Source organism: Tupaia chinensis, unplaced genomic scaffold (assembly GCF_000334495.1).
Source record: "Tupaia chinensis unplaced genomic scaffold, TupChi_1.0 Scaffold000262_1, whole genome shotgun sequence".
Lineage (NCBI taxonomy): Eukaryota > Metazoa > Chordata > Mammalia > Scandentia > Tupaiidae > Tupaia > Tupaia belangeri.
Genome location: NW_006159742.1, coordinates 339,371 through 359,965, shown reverse-complemented (window position 1 = coordinate 359,965; position 20,595 = coordinate 339,371). Strand labels below are relative to the sequence as shown.

The following is a 20,595-nucleotide window of genomic DNA, read 5'->3' as shown; positions in this document are numbered from 1 at the left end:
ACAAGAATGGAGGAAAAGGGATTGCGGCATGGCCATCCCCCCTGAGGGGTGATTTCTTGCTTTCTATCTCTCTGCCTCTCTCTGTCTTTCTGGAGAATGCACACGCCCTATAGAAAAAAAAAAAAAGAATTATTTTATTTAACTTTATTTATTTATTTATTTTTATTTTAACCAGAGGGGAACAGAGAGAACATACTAAAGAGAGAAAGAAAGCAAGAAAACAAGGCACACCGGGTCCAGTACTCAAACTGTGGTCGGACATGTGGAAGTCTAGCACCCTTACCCACCATGCCACCTTCCAGCCCCTAATTCTTCATGAAATATAACATTCTTTTTTACACTTGTACACACAAGATGCATCATTAGTTCAGAATTCCATGTAATTCTTGCATCATGACTTATTAATTACCAGAGGGCCTCTTACACTAGGACACACAGCACCAAAGATTTGTTAGTAAACTTGGACTACTCTCAATCCTGGGTGGAGAAAGTCTCCCTAAAAATTGTCGCAGGTGTTCCCTGAAACAGAACTTTCCTGGAAATGGAATCAAAGTTAAATCTCTAAGAAAAAAAAGTTAGAACTCCAGTTACAAATACCTCTGGTTCATTACTCTTTTTTTTTATTACTTTCATTCAACAGACATTTATCATATACCAGCTATGGTCTAGCCCTGTAGTCTACAGCAGAGATTTTGAAAATAAAACTTGGTCTTTGACCTGGAGGAGTTCACAGACTAGCAAAAGGACAGACATGCATATAATTAATTACAATAGAGATATTTGCTCTTGTTGGTCTCAGAGAGAACCTGGAGTAGAAGGGCCCGGCAAAAAGAATGGTATAAACATATTACATGAGGCACCAGTCTCTGTTGTTCTTGTCTGCCAGCCATGAGATCAATATCTATATTGTAAGCAGATCAATTAAGCACATCTTTAAAAAAAAGTCATTATTCTTCCCATTTATAAAATGAAATAAACCTATTTTTTTAACATATATTCCTCGATTGTTGACTGACATTCCCATTCATTCATAGTCTGCCCTGCCAGAGTGAGAGAAGCTTCCTAAGTCTTCTCCTTCATTCCTTCTGACCAATCAATATCAAGAAATGTCACTGCTGTGGGGCCGGACTGTGGTACAGCAGAACACAACATCGTACGAGGTTGACCCATATGGAAAAGTTATGGTTTTGCGTCCAGAGACCTTCCTGAGCACATTGGGCATGCCAAGGCTGAGGGTAGTTCACAGCCTCAAGACACTGTTTGGGATGCTGTCTTTCTCTCTGTATCTTTGCTCTTGGAAGAAATAAACAAGGTAACTGTTTTAAAAAGAAATACTAGTATTGGCCCAGCCATGATGGCCAAAGTGATGGTGGTGCTATCATGCTGGAAACCATAAGGAAAGACTCCAGCTTGGGTTCTCAGGTCTACCTGTGTACATAGTCCACATACCTATGATTCTAACTGGCTACAGGGCTCAGGGAAGGATCTTGGAGAGAGGACCATGTCAAGAGTGCTGGTCATGCTCTTTCTCTGTCTTTTTTTGTTTGTCTCTCTGTGTCTATTTCTCTCTCTCAGGGAGGAAACAAACTTTAAGAGAGGAAAAAAAAAAAAAAAAGAACTGGCCAGATGCAGTAGTGCAGCAATAACACACTGCTCTGCATTGCTGAGGCCATATGAAGATTAGGGTTTGGTTCCCTATAGACTTGCACACACTGGGTGTGCACAGATGTGTCCGTAATCCTGACCGACTGAGAAACCTGTGGGGAAGATCATGGCATGAGACTTAGGTGAGGTTGCTTGTCTCTCTCTTTCTTTCTCTCTTAAGAAATAAACTTTTTAAATAACTGTCAGTTTAATCTCCGTAGCCTCTTCTCCCCTCCAACCTCTGCTAATGTTACTGACTCAAACAATTCCTTAGACTTGGGTATGTCTGCAGTAGACTGTCAATGTCCTCATCCTAAACCTTACCTCTTTCCAATCCATTCTCCTCATATCACTTTATATCCTAGAAGTGATAGTGCCTCCCTCAGGAGGGAATTGGTCTAAATTCCTTGGGTTAAGAATGGTAATGCTGGGCCAGCAGGTGTTATGGAGGTTAAGGTGTCTGGATCCCACATGGCCAAGTATTCAGTTCTAGTTCCATACCCAGCAGCTGGAAAGGTATGCCAGGCACATGTGTATGCATGCCCAAAACTCCGGAGAAGGTAATGGAGGAAAAGGGATTGTGGCATGGCTATCCACTGGGGGGTGATTTACTTACTGTCCCTCTCTCTCCCTCTGTCTCTTTCCAGCAAGCGCACACACACCGTATAGCAAAAAAAAAAAAAAGTTCTAATGTTTAAGCCAGACTGCTTAGATTCATAGGATTATTGTGAGTGTTAACTAAGGTAATACGTTTAAAATGCTTAACAATGCCTAACACAAAATAGATACACAGTGATGGTGTTAGTCAGATGGTGCTAGCTCATTCATTGCACATACTGGGTAAATAAAGACTCACCCAGACTCCAAGGGCTAGCTAATGATCTGATTGGGAAAAGGGGACAAATAGGTAAATAAAATATACCATTTGATCAGTGTTTGAACAAGTTGCTAAATGGCCAGGGAGTCAGAGAAAACTACAAAATCTTGTTCTCTTGAAATGGTCTGTGAAAACTTTTATTTTATGATATACACAGTAAGTAACTCAAGCTCACAACACAACTTAATACCTCCTAAACTACAAGTTCCTAATGCATGGAATTTTTGTATGCATGATTTTGTTCCTCTGTACCTTTGTAGTGGCCACAAGCAATTTGGTTTTTATGTTTGTGAACATTTAAGTTCTTTCTCTTAGGAATAATTTGAAAAAGCAGCTGGGCACTTGACCTATAAAAGGAAAGAAAACCACAGAGGAATAGCAAAGAGTTTGCAGTAAAACCTTGGGCTAAGAAAGAAAGTGATGGAAATGAACTGTATTCCAGTGATACTCAAGATGTGGGCTCCTGAGATTTGTGCAATAATTGCTAGTGGAGGTGGTATCAGGGAGACTGCAGGGCACCATCAGAATGCATGTAAATTCACTGTAGCTTATGAGAACATGCACATTCAAAACATTGAACATACATATCACAAAGGAACATGAAGCTTAGAAAATTGGGAACCAGCAGTTAGCATAATGGCTATGTTGCTGGACTCCCATGTAGTCGACCGCGGTTCGAGTCCCGGACTCGGTGGCTTAAAACTCACGCTGGGCGTGTGTGCGTGCATGCCCAAGATCCCGAGAGGAGAATGGAGGAGAAGGGATTGCGGCATGACCATCCCCCCTGGGGGGTGATTTCTCGCTTTCTGTCTCTATGTCTCTGTCTGTCGGGCGAGCGCACGAGCCCTATAGCGAAAACCTCTCCAACAACAACAACAACAAAAAAACGAAAGAAAGAAAATGGCTTTTGGTAGTCTCAATTCCCTCATCTGGAAGACAGGATTATAATAGTACTTCCAAATAAAATAGTTAAGATTAACTGAGTAAATTCCCAAAGCACTTTACCGATAAGGCACAAAAAGCAAGCACCTGGGGACCAGCAGGTGGCATTGTGGTTAAGGTGCTGGACACTCCCACATGGCTGACCACGGTTCGAGTCCCGAACCTGGCGGCTTCCTTTCTCCCTTTCTCTCTCTCTCTCTGTCTCTCTTTTGTCAAAATTAAAATAAATGAATGAATTAATAAAATTAAATAAATAATAATTTTAAACAAAAAAAGCAAGCACCTAATAAATGTTAATTCTTGTTGGTGGTGGTAATTATTAAGATCATATGCTTATTTCCTGCAGTCAAACAATGCACTTAGAAATAGCCCAGTCAGTTTAGGGAGAAGTGGATATATAATAAAAAGTTTGTTATTTCTCATTTGGCAGGTAATGTTTAATAATAATACCTGTGTTTAGAATTTCCTGCCTTTTGTGTCCTATTCCAATGGATATAAAATGGTATCATAGTTTTATAAGTATATCACTTATCCTTTCCACCATTCTATTTTGCACATACTGGCTTTAGTACCTACAGAATTTTGCTTATAATTGAACAGTATAACCTACAAGTGAGATGTGTAGGATTCTAGAACTCTTTCATTCTATTACCTAGTTTAATACACATAGTAATTGGTAACAGTAGTTTTATTAATAGTGCTTGTGCATTTCAAATACTCTCTGACTACCATGTATATCCTATCTGTTTTCTGGTAGGAATAAATAATTTTATGGTAATTAAAATAGTTTGATTTAGATACTTTAATAATGAGCGGAGTATGTAGCGCTGTATTAGAGGTCCTCTCCTGTGAGATACCTTCCCTCTCCCACTCAGTTAGATAATTCTCCCAGCCACCCCCCAACTATAAACCCTGTATATTCTTTCTCTGTCTCTTTATCCTTTTAACTTATTTGTACCTTCAAATAAATTATGATCCCGTTAACTTTGAGAGTTAGGATCATGTCAGAACACTGAAAGGAAAGACCAGCAACCAGTTGATGCTCAGCTGATTTTTTGTGAAGTGACTGAAATTTTGTTAAGCTGCCCTCTTATATGTGATATTCTTAGGCCATGGTCAACAGTTACTGATTCATTTAACTATTCAATTAATAACACCTCAAGGAACCAGCAGGTGGCACAGTGGTTAAGGTGCTGGACTCCCACATTGTTGACCACAGTTCAAGTCCCAGACCCTGTGGCTTGAAACTCACAATGGGCGTGTGTGCATGTATGTATACCCACCAGAATCCCGAGAAGAGAGTGGAGGAGAAGGGATTGCTGCATGGCTATCCCCCCTGAGGGGTGATTTTTTTGCTTTCTGTCTCTCTGTCCTCCAGCAAGTGCATGCACCCTATAGCAAAAATCTCTCCAAAAAAAAAAAAAAAAAGAAAACCTTAGAAGATAAAAAAGAACACCTTAGAGGATATGATAGAGTAGCCTAGAAATAAATAAAATTTAACAGAAGACCTAATATCAACCTATTCCCAAAGGCAATCATTTGTAAAATAACTTTATTTCTAGAGAAGTTTCCCTAGCCTTCCATAAGTGCTAAAAACCTTACCCTAGTTTCCTGGTTCCTAACTACTAGCGATCTGCATAAGATGACAGATCCAGGCTTCCATCCTGACTGACCAAAGAGAACTCTAGACACAACTGACTGTAGTTTGAGATCCTGAAATTAGACACAGAGACCTAACACACCTCAGCTCTTTAAGATACACCACAGGTGATGTTAGGAAAAGAAATAATCCAAACATGAAAAATATTTACCACATCAATTACTATTCATTGGGCATTCATCTCTTTGTTCACAGAAGCCTGAATTGTGACACTTAATTGTGTAATAGACAGATGATAGATGTAAATAAACATAGAAAATCGCCACCTGGGTCACCCAGCACATGCTATGTCAACCCAACATGAGGGCTATCTTCTTCACTGTGTGGGACAAATAATGAAAAGCAAGAAAGTTTGCAGATGTGACAGCAAGCAGCATAAAAGACTAGCCTGGCGTCCTCTGTAGCTTCAGTGTAGCCCGTTTGCTTTCCTCAATGTGATGACTCTCAGCCATAGGTCACAGTTGGGCCCCAGAACCTTAACCCAGTGCCCTGTAGCCTTTCCCCTTGCAGGGACCCCTGGAATTGCTACCATTGGCCAGTGTCCAAAAAGAAGGCTAGAACAGCTGCTCTAACAAATGGGTTTCCCCCATTCAAGTGAGCAAATAGGGAGTCTGAGCTGCTTTGCAATACTCCCTGCCGCTAGGTTGCATAAGCTGTTTAAAATGATAATAAAGTGTCTTGTTCTCTAGCACTATGTGTTTTTCTTTTCGATGATATGTAAATATCTTTAGGATCCTATTAAATGCTGGAGAGGAGAAATCATCCACCTAAAGAGCTGGTTTCAGCTTTTCTATCTATCTTTCTTTCTTTTTTTTTTTCTCTTTTGCAGACAGAAATGATTGTATCCTGGAGCCTCTTTCACTGCCAGAAAGTCCAGGTGGCTCCACCGCTTTAGAAGGTTCTCCATCTGTGCCTTGTATTTTCTGTGAAGAACATTTTCCTGTGACTGAACGAGACAAACTTCTGAAGCACATGATTATTGAGCATAAGATTGTCATAGCTGATGTCAAGTTGGTTGCTGATTTCCAAAGGTAAATTTTGTTTTTGTCCATAAAAGAATTAAATTTATTTGCAAGAGGAACAATGTAATGTATATATGCAATTCCTGTATAAAAATTAAAATTCATATTCTTTTTCAGGTTTCTCCTTAGACTTTTTAAAAAGTCTTTGTACTTTATTTTGAATTTTTTAAGCTTTAAAACAAAAACCGCTTTGCATTCTTTTTTCTTGAGTCTATAAGTTGTACCTGAGAACATCACACATTGATGCATTTCCTACAAATTCTGGAAGCATATCAGCTTTTCCAGACAGTAAATAATGTGTCTTTTGCCACATTCCATGAGCTTGTTGATACTAGATGGCTGTCAGATTGGTGTTCTGAGCCAACCTGGTAGTCTAGTAGTTAAAGGGAGCTGGATTCCAAATAGCCAACCTCAGTTTGAGTCTCAGCCCCAGCAACTTGAGAAACACTCTGGTAGTACGAGCTTGCATTCCTGAAGTCCCAGTGGGATAGTGGCATAACCATACCCCATTATGAGTCCTTTCTCCCTTACTCTCTTTGTCTGTCTAGTAAGCACATGGGCCTTCTGGAATTTAAAAGAAAAAAAAAAAAAAAGATTGGTATTCTTTTCATTTTTTTTTTTTTTTTTTTTAAGAGAGTTTTGCTATAGGGTGCGTGCACTCGCCAGAGAGACAGAGACAGAGAGACTGAAAGCATGAATTCACCCCCAAGGGTAGGTGGCCACACCATAATCCCTTCTCCACTCTCAGGATTTTGGACATGCATGCACACACACCTGGCATGAATTTCAAGTTGCCGGGTCGAGGACTCGAATCACGGTTGACTACGTGGGAGTCCAGTGACATAACCACTTCACCATCTGCTTGTCCCCTCTTTTCATGTTTTAAGCCACAGACATTCTCTAATTGAGTGTGTCCTTCCAGAAAACACAGAAGAAACTTGGTAACTGGCCACCCAAAAAGTAGTATTTGGGAAGAGGGATCCTGGAGCCTTTCAAGCCAAAAGCATATTATCCAAACAAATCTGTTTAAGTTCTGTGATAAGGTTGAAAACCAGAAAAATAATTAAACGATTCAGCAAACCAAAGGAGTGTGAGTTGACACCTGTTGAGGTCAGTGACTAAGGTACTGAGAGGAGGAAGGTGAAGAAGATAAAAAGGAGTTAGAGGTGAGTGCTCCAAGAGCTGCCAACATTGGACATATGTCAAGTGTCGTTTCCTGCCCACACAGCTGGCGCCCAAACTGAGCTAGCCTCCAGTTTAGGAGTGATGCCTGACTTAGAAGGATCTCTAACAGCAGACAAGCAATATTAGACAATTGGTCCTTTTTTCTCAATTAATAGTTTCTGGAAATAATTGTCCAAGGGAAATAAATAACGTCTTATAAGTAGCTGCAGTAGAGTATGTTCATGTGGAAACTTGGAAAGCACTTTCTGTACAGGCAGCAGCATAGTGGTTCCCAGCTTTACTGAATGGTGTATCTGGAAAGGTTTCACTTTGGGCTGTTCAGTACTGATTTCTCTATAAAACATTAGAGTAACCTAGACATTGTAATATCCCTGTATCTGAGCCCTGTGTCTCCCAGATGGCGTGCATCATTCCTAACCAGGACCTTCTTTCTTCTGATGAGTCTTGCAAAACAACAAGCTGGATTAGTAAGAGTGGACCCTGAGCCCAACTATAGTGGCCAGACAATAGGAACATTGCTGCATGATGCCAGAGGCCATAGGGGAAGGCTTTAGGTTCACATCCCTGGTCCACCCTAACACAGTGGGCATGCCCATGATCCTGGCTCACTGTCAGACTGGGGGCAGGATCACAGCATGAAGATTCTGTTGAGACTACCTCTCTCTTTCCTCTCATACGGGGGGGAGGGGACTTAAAAGAGTAGACTTTGGAACTAAGCAGGCGTAGGGTCAAGTGCAGGCTTCAGGAGTTCCTAACCTGTGACTTGTAGCAAGCTACTTAAGTACTCAGCACATCAGTTGCCTCATCTGTAAAATGAAGGTAACTCCAGCCCTTGTTAGATTGTTGAATATTACGTAAAACAGAATATGTATAGATAGTACTTGCTAATACCTGAAACACAGTGCATTCCCAATAAGAGGTAGGATACATTTTATTATTTGTGTTTTAATTACTGAAGATACATTTGAAACCTTAGTTTTCTATAACTAGCTTGAGTTTTCAATACACATTTATAGTGATCTGAAAACCATATTCTAATTGAGAATATAATTCTCAATTATATTCATAAAATCTAACTTTTGAGAAAATTTAGCGTTCTAAATAATCAAAACTTCTAGAAGGGCAGTTTGTTTTTAAGCCAGCATGCCCACAGGGGTAATATTAACCTTTCTTTATCCCTGATCATTATCTTTCATGTCCTACCAACTGCCTAGTGACAATACTGAACATTGGCTTGTGTCTTCTGCTGTGTGGCCCCTTGTATCCACTCAGCATTGCTATTTTTAAGTAGATTTTGTTATTAACTGATCACGTATCAGAAAAAACAGAGTAGGAGACAATTAGGTAAATAATCTATGTCATCACCTGGTAAAACTAGTCCCCTATATACTAAGACTCTGTGCTTCTAGCTCTCATTATTTTGTCATTGTTTTTTTTTTTGTTTTTGCCAGCAGGTATGTGTGCTCGCCAAAGAGAGACAGAGATAGGCAAAATGAGAAATTACTCACGAGGGGATGGCCACCCTGCAATCCCTTCTCCTCTCAGGATTTTGTGCACATACACACACCCAGCATGATTTTCAAGCCACTGGTTATGGAACTCAAACCATGGTTGGCCATGTGGAAATCCAGCACCTCAACCCCCACACTACCTGCTGGACCCCACTACTCTTTATTTTTAATTAAAGTGAGTGTGTGTGTGTGTGTGTGTGTGTGTGTGTTACATGTATGCATGCATACTCACACATTCATTCTCAGAGTATTCTGTAAGCTTTCTCATATGATGCTAACTAGTTACATGTAGTCAGATCTATTGTTCTATATAGTGCTTAGACTAGAGATCTAATTCTTTTCTTATTCAAATAACCATTGACAGATCTATTAAATGGATTATTCTTTCATAAGTCTTATATTATTCAGATTTTATTTATTTATTTATTTTTATTTCCTATAGGGCATGTGTGTTTGTTGGGGTGGGAGGAGTGGGGAATGGGCACACATATACACATATCTGGCATGTTTCTCAAGCCACCAGGTCCAATATTCAAACCCTGTAGTCAGCCACCTGGGATCTAGCCACTTTAACCACCATGCCACTGGCTGGCCCAGAAATTATTCTTTTACTTTCTTTTGTCATATAAATGCTAATTCTTCTTCAGAAATTGTAGAAAAAATATGATTATCTACCAGTGATAATTAAATAATGTTAAGGTTTTTCTTTCTCTTCTGCTTTTAAAATCTGTGAGGAATGTCTGAATCTGTTTCTATTTTTTCCTTTGTACTTATGTACGATAGTTATGTATCTATATCTGTACTAATCAATATCTCTATTTTTATCACAGATATTAATCTTACCCATATCTGGGCAGGAAAATCAAAATATTTACTAGGTCTCAGGGCTTATGAGTCAATAATTAAATGTTAGGATCAGTCACGCTGTAAATGCAGTTATGCAATAAAATGGATGCATTAATTTAGAAGAAAAAAGCACATGTCTGTTAGCAGAGATTTTGAAAGTGTATAGTTACCATGTATTTTAAGTATGGAAACCTAGATTTTCTTTATCAGTTGTCCACCTAAATAAATATTATTTTCATTCTTAGGTAAAAACATGATTAATTCAAATGGACTCTTGCTTTTAAATACTTTTTAATATCAATGTGTCCAGACTCCTTTAAATAATAACCTCGTATTCTTTAGAGAAATAAAAAATTCTCCATGGGACCAGCAGTTGGCATAATGGCTATGTTGCTGGACTCCCATATAGCCGACGATGGTTCGAGTCTCAGACTCGGTGGCTTAAATTCATGCCAGGCTCATGTGCGTGCATGCCCAAGATCCCGAGAGAATGGAGGAGAAGGGATTGCAGTGTGACCATCTGCCCTGGGGGGTGATTTCTTGCTTTCTGTCACTCTGTCTCTCTCTGTCTTTCTGGCGAGCGCACATGCTCTATAGCAAAAACCTCTCCTTAAAAAAAAAAAAAAAAAAAATCCTGTCCAAACAAGTCAAGTATTGACTGTTAATTATCAGAGTTAAGTTGAAATCTTCTCAATATTGTGTGGCTGTTTCTAACTTCAGAAAGGAAGTCATAAGGGCTGGGGATGAAGGTGGGGAGGAGGAAGCTGGGAAAGGTTTAGTGGGCATGAATGAATTCATTGGGAACTTCTCCAAGAGGAACTGTTACTTCTGAGTAGAGTAAGCAATAAAGATGATAAATAATAGATAAGAGATAAATTTGCCCTGTGCTTTACAAGACGTAAACTGTAAGTTTCCATATTAAATATATTTGATGTTTTCTTTATTGAAACAAAGTAACAGTAAAACTTCCTGAGGCAGAGAAAATAAAACCAAAAATAAAAATCTTTCCTTTGAGCCCATTGAACATAGTTATTTATACTGAGCTATTTGCTAGCTTCATCCAGTAGATAAAATTGCTGCAGAAGATAAATGTTAACTCCTTAATTCTTGTCCCTTTCTATATTAAATTCCACTCATTCAGTGCTACTTAATTAACAGCCATATCTCAAACCTTTATGCCTCTGTCAATAAGCACACCAGTAACAGTGGGAGGCTGGGTAGGCAAGATATTGCTACCAAGACTTCGTGTGAGATGGTTCTATGGTTTGAAGTTCTTTTAAAAGAAAAAATATTGCTTATGACCTAGTAATTACTTTTATGGTTTTCTAATAAAATATGATTGATTTAATAGCTGTCATCTAAATAAAGAGTTGATATCACGTAATATTTCTTAGTGGCCTGTGTATTTTGAGAAGCTGCAATTATAACATTGAATAAACTGGATAAGTAGGAAGAAATGGCGAAGAGTACTAAATGATTCCTTAACTTTGAAAAATAGTAGGTAGGAAAAAAGTGCCATAAAAAGCAATCTGCTACCTTTAAGCTGTCTTTCAAGTGAATACTGTTTATCTGAATGCTGGTACTAATGACAGGAAAATGTATATATTTGCACCTCTTAATTCTAATTATAAACTTAAAAAAAAGAAAAAAGAAAAAAGCTCTGTTATGTGTTTAGCTAGGACGTTTCTTAACTCAGATTTAGACTTAGATCAAATGTATGTTGCAAATGAAATGTATTTATATAGTATGCTACAGTAAGACATGAGGAATAATCTTATATATTTAAGTAATACAATGGTTTATTATTTTATTATATATATATATATGTTTGTTTGTTTGTTTTTAATTACTAGAGGGTACATGTGCTCACCAGAGAATAATAGAGACAGAAAGAAAGAGAAGGTGAGGGAGAAAGCATCCCTTCCCAGTTGGGGCATGGTTGCACCACATCCCTTCTCTTCCATATTTCTCCAGCCTGTCCAGATTTGGGGCACACACGCACACATGTTTTTGGAGCCACCAGCACCAGGATTTGAACATCAGTGTGCCATGTGAGATCCAAGTTCCTTAACAACTAGGCCACTGGCTCAGTCCTGTTTATATTTTACTTTTGCTACAGGATTGTTTTCTTTGATATTGTCATCACCCAACTGTTGGTCAGGAAGATAACATTCAAAATCAAATGAGAACTTCATTCCTATTGGATAATCCAACAAGGGGGTTTTCAAAAATCTCATAAAAATGCATATTATGGGGAAACAGTGTATGGGTATCAAAAAATTAGGGCATTCAAATAAACTCATACTTTAATTTCATTTTTCCACAAACCTTTTGGCGTTCCTGCATATTACCTATTTTAGGCACTTGGCCTCAAGGACCACAGGAAACAACTCTTTGGAGATGTTTCTAGAAGTGGTATGTGAAAAATATTCCAAAAGCAATGCTTAATTGTTAAGAGCAATGAAATAACTTCTAATTAACTTTTTGACTTTCTTATTAAATGTTTTACACAATATTTTTCTTTTGGGCACCAGTAGTTCTCTGTGGTAAACATTTTTTGTTTGTTTGTTTGTTTGTTTCACAAAATGAAATTTTTATTTGTCACTGTTTAAAGTCTGAACTTTAAACAGACCCTTGGTCTGGTGGTTCATATCCATCAGCTCATTCAACTTTGGCGCCCGTCTCATCCCCAGTAGCTTTTCCAGAGCTACTACCTTCACCATGAAACTCCATGAGTTTTCCCAATTCAAACTTGGGCTTCTTCATAGATGGGTCGGCAAGCCTTTTTTATGTCTTTTCTAATGCTATCTGGAATCAGTTCATTGACCTCTTCTTTCAAGTCATTTGTCTGCACCTTCTGGGTCACGACTTCTATCATCTTCTCCCAGATTTGGCAGACCTCTGATGCTGGACATACAAGGTCTTCTGTATCTGATTGTTGCGTTTTTAGGTAAACCCAGCACAGAAGAGACGAAGCAAATAATCATCAATAGTCTTGACATCAACATGAGCTTCAATTATACTCTGCCATTTTTTGACCATGGAACACATTTTGCAATGGGTGAGATCCATGCCATGGAAGTTAGTCAAGCAGTTTTTGCCCTGAACGTCCTCAGTAATTAGCTTGAATTTCCTAAATGCAACTTCATCATTCTGCACATCTGCAAGGCTAACTTCAAACACACGGCCCTTAAGACTGTCAGATGCAATTTTGGTTCCTTGAGTCCTGGTAACCAGTGTTTTCCCAATATATCTTATGTTGAACATAGCAAGTGCTTTTACATCATATCAGTCATTTTTAGAAAATGGACCAACCACTTTCTTCTTGGCTACCTTTTGCCACCTTTTGTAAGAAGCTTATCTTGTCAACCACCATGGTGCTACTCCGTAAACATAAATTGTTTACTACCTTTATTTTTAACTTTTGGGTTGTCAGGAAAGTCATGACACATTTTTGCACAGAAAAATACATCATGACTTTCCTGATGACCTAATAAATATGTTACTCTCTCTTACAATTATAGCTACCATTTATTTAATACCCAGCATATTGGGCACTGCTTTACATGAATCATCCTATTTCATTATCAACAATTCATTTTACAAATAAGTAAGCTGAGTTTTAGAAAGGCTAAATCCCTTTCTTATGTTTATCATTGCATCTGCCATGGTGGAGTCCATTATTAAGGGTTTGACTGTTGTCTTTATTTAAAAAGCAAAACTGCTTCTAGAATAAGCAAATGATATTGACTGTTCATTAAAAAAAAGATAAAGTCAGGACCAGTGGGTGTTGAAGTTAAGGCTCTGAACTGTGGTTTGAGTCCCAGACCTGGCAGCTTGTTTTCTCACTATCGTTTAGTCTCTCTCTCTTTGGTAAGTACATATGCCCTATAGCCTATTTAAAAATAATAATAAATAAAATTAAATAAGTTTTAAAAAATAAATAAATAAAGCCAGTGAGGGCTAGTCCTGTAGCCTAGTGGATAAGGGAACTATATCCCACATGGCCAACCACAGTTCAAATCCTGGCCCATGGGCTTGAAAAACATGCCTGGAGTATGTGTGTATGCCCCATATCCTGAGACAGCATGGAGAAATGGAAGAGAATGAATTGCAGCATGACCACATACCTCACTGGGAGATACTTTCTCTCTGTCTACACCTGCATGCCCTCTGGTAGAAAAACTCACACACAAAAAAGTCATTGATAATCAAAGAGCCATCTGGTCTTTAGGATCCAGGCTCTTACCTGGTCATCAGTTTCATATAACTTCACACAGATACTTTTCTAAGTCTGTAAATATTTTCCAAATGTAAGCAGCATGTGTGTTCAAAGTGTTTTCATTGCCTTTTAACAGGATATAGATGCAAAATGCAATAGAACTAGTAGGACTAACCATTATGCTGTTCTCAGTTTTGACTAGAGGAGGTCACTTGATTGTAGATAGAGTGGCAACCAGTGAACTGCTCAGTCAGAGAGGCATATTCTAGTTGTAGCCATGAGAAACTCCAGAGAACTTTGCCCTGATTTTTTTTTTTTCAAGATTTCTTGCTACAGGGCATGTGTGCTCATGGAGAGAAAGACAGATATGAGAGGGAAACCGAGAAATCACCTCCCAGGTGGATGGCCATGCTGCAATCCCTTCTGTCCATTCTCCTAGGATTTTGGACACACACACATGTGCCCAGCATGAGTTTCAAGCAGCCAGGTCCAGGACTCAACCCCGATTTGCCTTGTGGGAGTCCAGCACTTTAACCACTATGCCATCTGCTAGCCCCTGCCCTCGTAGTTTCTGAGTCAATGATCTCAGTAATTGGATTGCCATATACATACCTTTGCTTTGCCATGAAAATAGATGTCTGTATAAATAGGTTTGCAAGAACAGTCCGTCTTCTATTCTTTTTTTTTTTGGAGAGGTTTTTTGTTTGTTTGTTTGTTTTGTTTTCCGCAATAGGACACGTGCGCTTGCCAGACAGACAGAGAGAGACATAGAGACAGAAAGCGAAAAATCACCCCCTAGGGGGGATGGTCACGCTGCAGTCCCTTCTCCTCCATTCTCCTCTCAGGATCTTGGGCACGCACGCACACGCGCCCGGCATGAGTTCTAAGCCACCGGGTCCAGGACGTGAACCGCAGTTGACTACATGGGAGTCCAGCAACATAGCCATTACGCTAACTGCTGGTTCCCCCGTCTTCTGTTCTTGACATCTCTACTGTGGGTTTTATTATGTTCCTTCTTCCCCATCAGCACTTTGTAGTAGAAGATATGCTGAGAGGAGAATAAGAAAAGGTCTGGGAGTATTATTTAGAGTCTCTAAGTCTTTTCTTGCCTTTTTTTCTCCTTTTTCTCTCTCTATCATAGGAGGGATAAATCAACTTTTTATTGGGGAATGGAAAAGCGGAGAATAAGAGTGAGTATCTAGGATGCCTTAGTATTCTAGAGTGGAAGGTCCTGAAGCAGGGCCAGGAGGGCCAAAGACAAGATGTTTCAGCTTTTATAGGTACTTTTTTCTCCTTTTGTCTGTTTCAGTGGATCCAATATGCACCTGCCTTTTACTTCTGAGACTTCTAATATGGAAGCCATAGAACAATGGTACATCATTTGTAGTATTTGTGGTTTGAGGCTGAGTTGGGGCCTCAAATTGTCATTTTTAGAACTCTTAGGATAAAGTCCAGCACTGTTCTATAAGGAAAGCATTCTCCTCTTACTTAACCATCAAAGTTGACAGGATAATATAAAAAAGAGAGGAAAAGGAAAAGAGAGAACTGAAACATTTTTTTCTGTTTCTATATATAGGTTATTGACTTAATTTTCCTCATCTATTTTATACTCACTCAGTGTTGTCATCTCTTGATGTTAGCTCCTGTCTTGACTTTCTCTCATCTCTCCCAGCACAGATACTTTCTCTTTGCCAGAGGGCAAATACACTCACCAAAAAAAAAAAGAGAAGGGATTGGAGCAAGGGCACACAGGCATAAGCACCAGTGTGTTTCTTAAGCTACCAGGGTCAGAATTCAAACCATGGTCAGCCATGTAAAATCCAGCTCCCTTAACCACTGGCCATAGGGCTGACCCCAAAGTTTCTTGTAACATACAAATGCCCTTTCTAAAGAGCATCATGGGATTGGGAAGTTAATGTTAAGAAAAAGGAAAGTAATATTAATAGAAGGAAAATATGGGAAGTTGGAGCTACTTAGGGAAATTTATAGGAAATTTTAAATGCTCTTCTACATCTTTAAAACAGTTATTGTGGGCCTACTATGTACCAAACACTGCTAGGTGCTATATCAACCATTTAAGTTGTTCAAACTACTTATCTTCCTGTAAGCTTTATGTATTTCAGTAAGTTTCTCCTCTTTCTTTCTAATTTATTTGTTTTACTCATCAGCTATGTAGCCTGATCAATTGTCAACTATAAAGTCAACCTTTCCATTTCCTTTCTTTCCATGCAAAAGACCATATTCATTTCTTAGTACCACTTTATAAATGAGATTGCAATTGCCAGTATAAATCTTTTTCGATAAATGGAAAAGTTCAATAGCTCATTGAATCCTGTCATCCTCCTCCTTCATCAGACATGCAGGTTTAGGTGTTAACGCTTCACTTTTAAATTTAACTAGAGTGTTGCTTCTAACGCTGTTCATTAGACACAAGAATTGTAAGCTTCGCTATTTTTCCAAAAGCAAAATTTGTCTCATTTCAGACACAGCATAGAGATATGAAATATTTCTATCTCGGTATATAGATATTGAATTAAATTGATTGCTCATTGCATTTTTCTTCTAACCTATGTTCTTTACATGTATAAAACAACCACTCTACTTCCTCTTTATTGAAGAATGTGTCATAAATCTATTTAAGAGCTGTTGCATTTTTAAATGCACATAAATTTACATGTTATTTTAGAAAAAAAACTTTATTATACATAATAATTTGTTTTTAACTTTCCTATATGTCAGTTTATTGAATTCGATGATAGTAAAGTTTAATCATTTTCATGCCTTTACAGGGTAATTTCATTCCATTAAATATTTATTTCATATTTCTACAATGCTCCATTGCCTCTATATTCACAAATTTTCCAACAGTTTTCAGTTAATTTTTGATTTATTTGTTACTTTAGGATAATTAAATGTAATAAAATCCTGACATTCTAAAGAAAGTAGTATACTTGGTCTTCTCACCATTCTTTCCTTTTGATTGTTCTAAGATACATTTTATATTGGAGGAAAAGGTTCACTGAACAGCCCATTACAGATTTTTGTAGTGTGATAAGAATCAACTCCACAGCTCCATTGGGTAAGTGAATGGCTTTTCCTTACAACCCCGAAATTCAAGAAACAATCTTAACTGATTTTAATTAGAATCAACCTCACTTTTATAATAGCTCTGATTAAATTGCTATATTTATTTTTCCTAACTTGAATAAAACTATAATAAAATTGTACACCAGAAGAGATTCTAATAGATGCATGTATATAAAGACACACATTTTTAAAGGAATAAGTCCTTCTATAAAATGTTAAATTTATTGTCTCTCATTTGTTTTTCTAATCTTTCCAACAGAAGAACAAGACAATTATTTTTTGTTATGTGATGTTTTACCAGAAGATAGAATTCTTAGAGAAGAGCTTCAGAAACAGAGACTGGTAAGAATTATTTTTAAAGAATTAAAGGGTGAACAGTATGCTGGAAATACACACAAAATTGTTTTTGGCTTTGCTCCCTTTTTTTTTCTTTTTCATTTTTATTATGGAAACTTCTAAGCATACACAAAAGAAGAGATAATACACAAAGATATTAAAACATAAAAAATATATACTTCACTAATAATTAAATGCAGAGAAGATTGTTAGCTTTGTTTTGCTTCCTGGATTATCTCTCGAATACAACAGAGCCACATTTTTGTTATAATTTTCGCTGCCTGACACATGCTAGGGTTCAGTAGTCGTGGAAAAATGCCCTCAGCTAAAATTGAGTTGAATTGATTAACCTTTTTTCTCCTCTTCACTGTGATGTGCTATGTACAAGCATTTCTTTCATTCCCCTTTATGAATTAAGCATATGGTTTGATCAAGATAGTTATTTCCAGCCTTAACCGTACATAAGCTAATTTGAAAACCTCAGCATTTTTAGACTGTAAAAAAGTATGAAAACATTTTTCATTTTTGTAAATTAATCAGAAATTTGTGCTTTTACTTAGTTTTGTTTAAAAATATGCAGTTTTCCCCTTTTTTGTTATTTAATCCTGACTATTAATAGAGATAACTTGCTCTTCCTTTGGCAATTTCTTAAAAACCTACCTTATATCTTCAGACTTGGCAAGGTACATTATAAGAGAAAAGTATGACTTACTAATAAATGTTGTGCTACATCCTGGCAAGATCTTGGAAGAAAATAAATTCTATTTTTCGTAGTCATATTATTTAAGAAAGCCCCTTGAAGCATGTTCTAATTTCTAGACATCCTAGATGATTGTTTCTCCCAGTAAGAGAAGATAATATAAAAAAAAAAAATTAGGCTCTTCCTGTTCAACAAACCAACCCAGTGAATAAACAGAATTTTCTGAGTTTCTTTCCTGTCCTTACAACTGCGTATTATGAAATCAGGAAAACAAGGGTGAATTTACTACTGTATTTTATGCATTTTGTTTGCTCATACTTATTCAAAACTTTTAATTTCCATTAGTTTTGTCAGTCTTGGTTACAGTGGCCTTAAACAAGAATGATCAAGCTGTCATGATCCTTGTGCCCCTGAGGATTTCATTCTAAGGACGTACCCTACTACTTCACTCATTATTGTTCCTCAGCATACAGAATCTTGGGCTACAGATAGACTGAGGTCCCTAAAAATATCTACCTGTACAAAATTCAGACGATATGTTTTACATTACAGTCTGACAGAGTGATAGATTTAATGAACACAAACATTGTAGCAGCTTAGACAAAACATGAATGAAAATGAAGTTAATCCATTCATGATCATTGAATTAATGTCTAACCAGATGATTATATAAAAAAGTACAAAGCATAGCTCCTATCAGCAGAGTGTTGAATTTATTTAAAGAAAGACAGATATGTAGTCTTACTTCCATAATAGTGAGTGAGTCTCTTATAGGGCTTGTGGACATTAAATAAGGCAATGTATGTAATACACTTAGAACAATAAAACTAATAATAAAAGTGACAATATTAGTGTGTCTTAAAATGAGAAGGATTAGGGTAGTTGGGGAGTTGTAGACAAGGAAAGAAAAGTGCATATGAATCTACATGTTCAAGGTATATTCTGGAAAGTTGAGTAAGTGTAGTCTGGCTCAAGTAGATTTTTTATAGGGAGAAAAGGAGATAGATTAGAGAGGTAAGATGGAGCTAAATTGTCAAAATCCACAGTGCCAAGAACAATGACTTTGTAGTAAGGAAGACCCATTGATGTATCCTCACAGCCCATCAGAATGACATAACAAAAAGATGATAAATGTAGCTATGTGGAAAATCCATTTAAAGCCGTTAAATCCTAGGAAAGAACAGACCAAGTTACAGATATAGGAAGAAGCTAAAGTGCCAGCCATATGCCATGCCTCGCTTCATAGCAACCCTGTGAGGTAGCTATGAAATGCCATTTTATTGATGAGAAGACTGGAATAGAAAGATAAATTTGTCCAAGACCACTTAGTGAATGAAAAGCAGAGCTGGGATCGTAAGCAAATGTGCCTGCGTGGTCTTTTAAGCCATGCCATTTAGGAATTATTTATTCAGCCTCCCGAGTACCTTGTACTAGTTACTCTTTCTTATTTTTTAAGAATTATTTTATTTAGGAACCAGCAGTTAGCATAATGGCTATGTCACTGGACTCCCATGTAGTCACCACGGTTCGAGTCCTGGACCCAGTGGCTTAAACTCACGCTGGGCATGTGTGCATGTGTGCCCAAGATCCCGAAAGGAGAATGGAGGAAAAGGGATTGCAGTGTGGCCTTCGCCCCTGGGGGTTCATTTCTCGCTTTCTGTCTCTGTGGTGAGCACACGCGCCCTATAGGAAAAATACTCTAAAAAGAAATTATTTTATTTAACTTTATTTATTTTAATTTGAATAGAGAGAGACAAAGTGTGAGAGAGAGAGGTGAAATGAGAAATCAAGCCACCAGGTCTGGGATTCGAACCGCAGTCAGCCATGTGAGAGTCCAATGCCCTTAACCACCACACCACCTCTCAGCCCCGATGTACTAGTTGTTCTAAGTTCTGAGAATCTGTCCTGATGCTGATGGTCTGCCATGTCTGTGTACAGAAGGGATTCAGGTTTAGATTCGAATTTAGGGAAACAGAGGAGGCATCCAGTAGCTAGCCATTAATCATGGTTAAAGGATCAACAGAAAATTATAAAATGACTGGCCAAGCAGCCAGAAAATAGGTAGAACTTGTAGTTAGTCCGTGTATCACAAACTTATTCTGTTGAGTTGTCAGAGAAGTTATGACACATTTTTGGATAGAAAAATACATCATGACTTTTCCAGTGACCCTGTCTACAGTATGGAAGCATGAGGTTGGTGTGGGTGACCGATCCTCCTTTGGGAGTTGTTAAGTATTATGTATATGAGCTCTAAAAATCATAGCTCTACAAATTGGTTTATGAAAATGGGTATATAATCTGGTCTAGATTGGAGTTAATTCATCTCAATATCAATAGGATCTCAAATCCATGAAGGAATACCCTCAAGCTAGAGTATTAGTGTGGCATTTGGCCTTCTTATCTGCATAAATAATCATTTGCATATGTATCATTCTTTAATATTTATGATCTCATTTGAAACTCTAAGTAAAGCATTTAGTTTAAGCACCTTTGTGTAGTTTACTCTTAGTTTAAAGTGACTTTATAGCTCTGAGGGCAGAAAATTTCAAATATCCTTCCATAG

General features: G+C 37.8%; 1 protein-coding gene across 1 annotated transcript in view; it reads left to right on the top strand.

Annotated features, from left to right (window-relative positions):
* ZNF277 (zinc finger protein 277) overlaps positions 1-20,595 on the top strand; it is a 123,405-nt gene that overhangs the window by 53,047 nt on the left and 49,763 nt on the right. Inside the window, exons 2-4 of the mRNA XM_006149433.3 lie at positions 5,953-6,154; positions 16,900-16,988; positions 17,256-17,338. Coding sequence (XP_006149495.1) covers positions 5,953-6,154; positions 16,900-16,988; positions 17,256-17,338 — 374 coding nt within the window. The remainder of the gene's footprint in view (positions 1-5,952; positions 6,155-16,899; positions 16,989-17,255; positions 17,339-20,595) is intronic.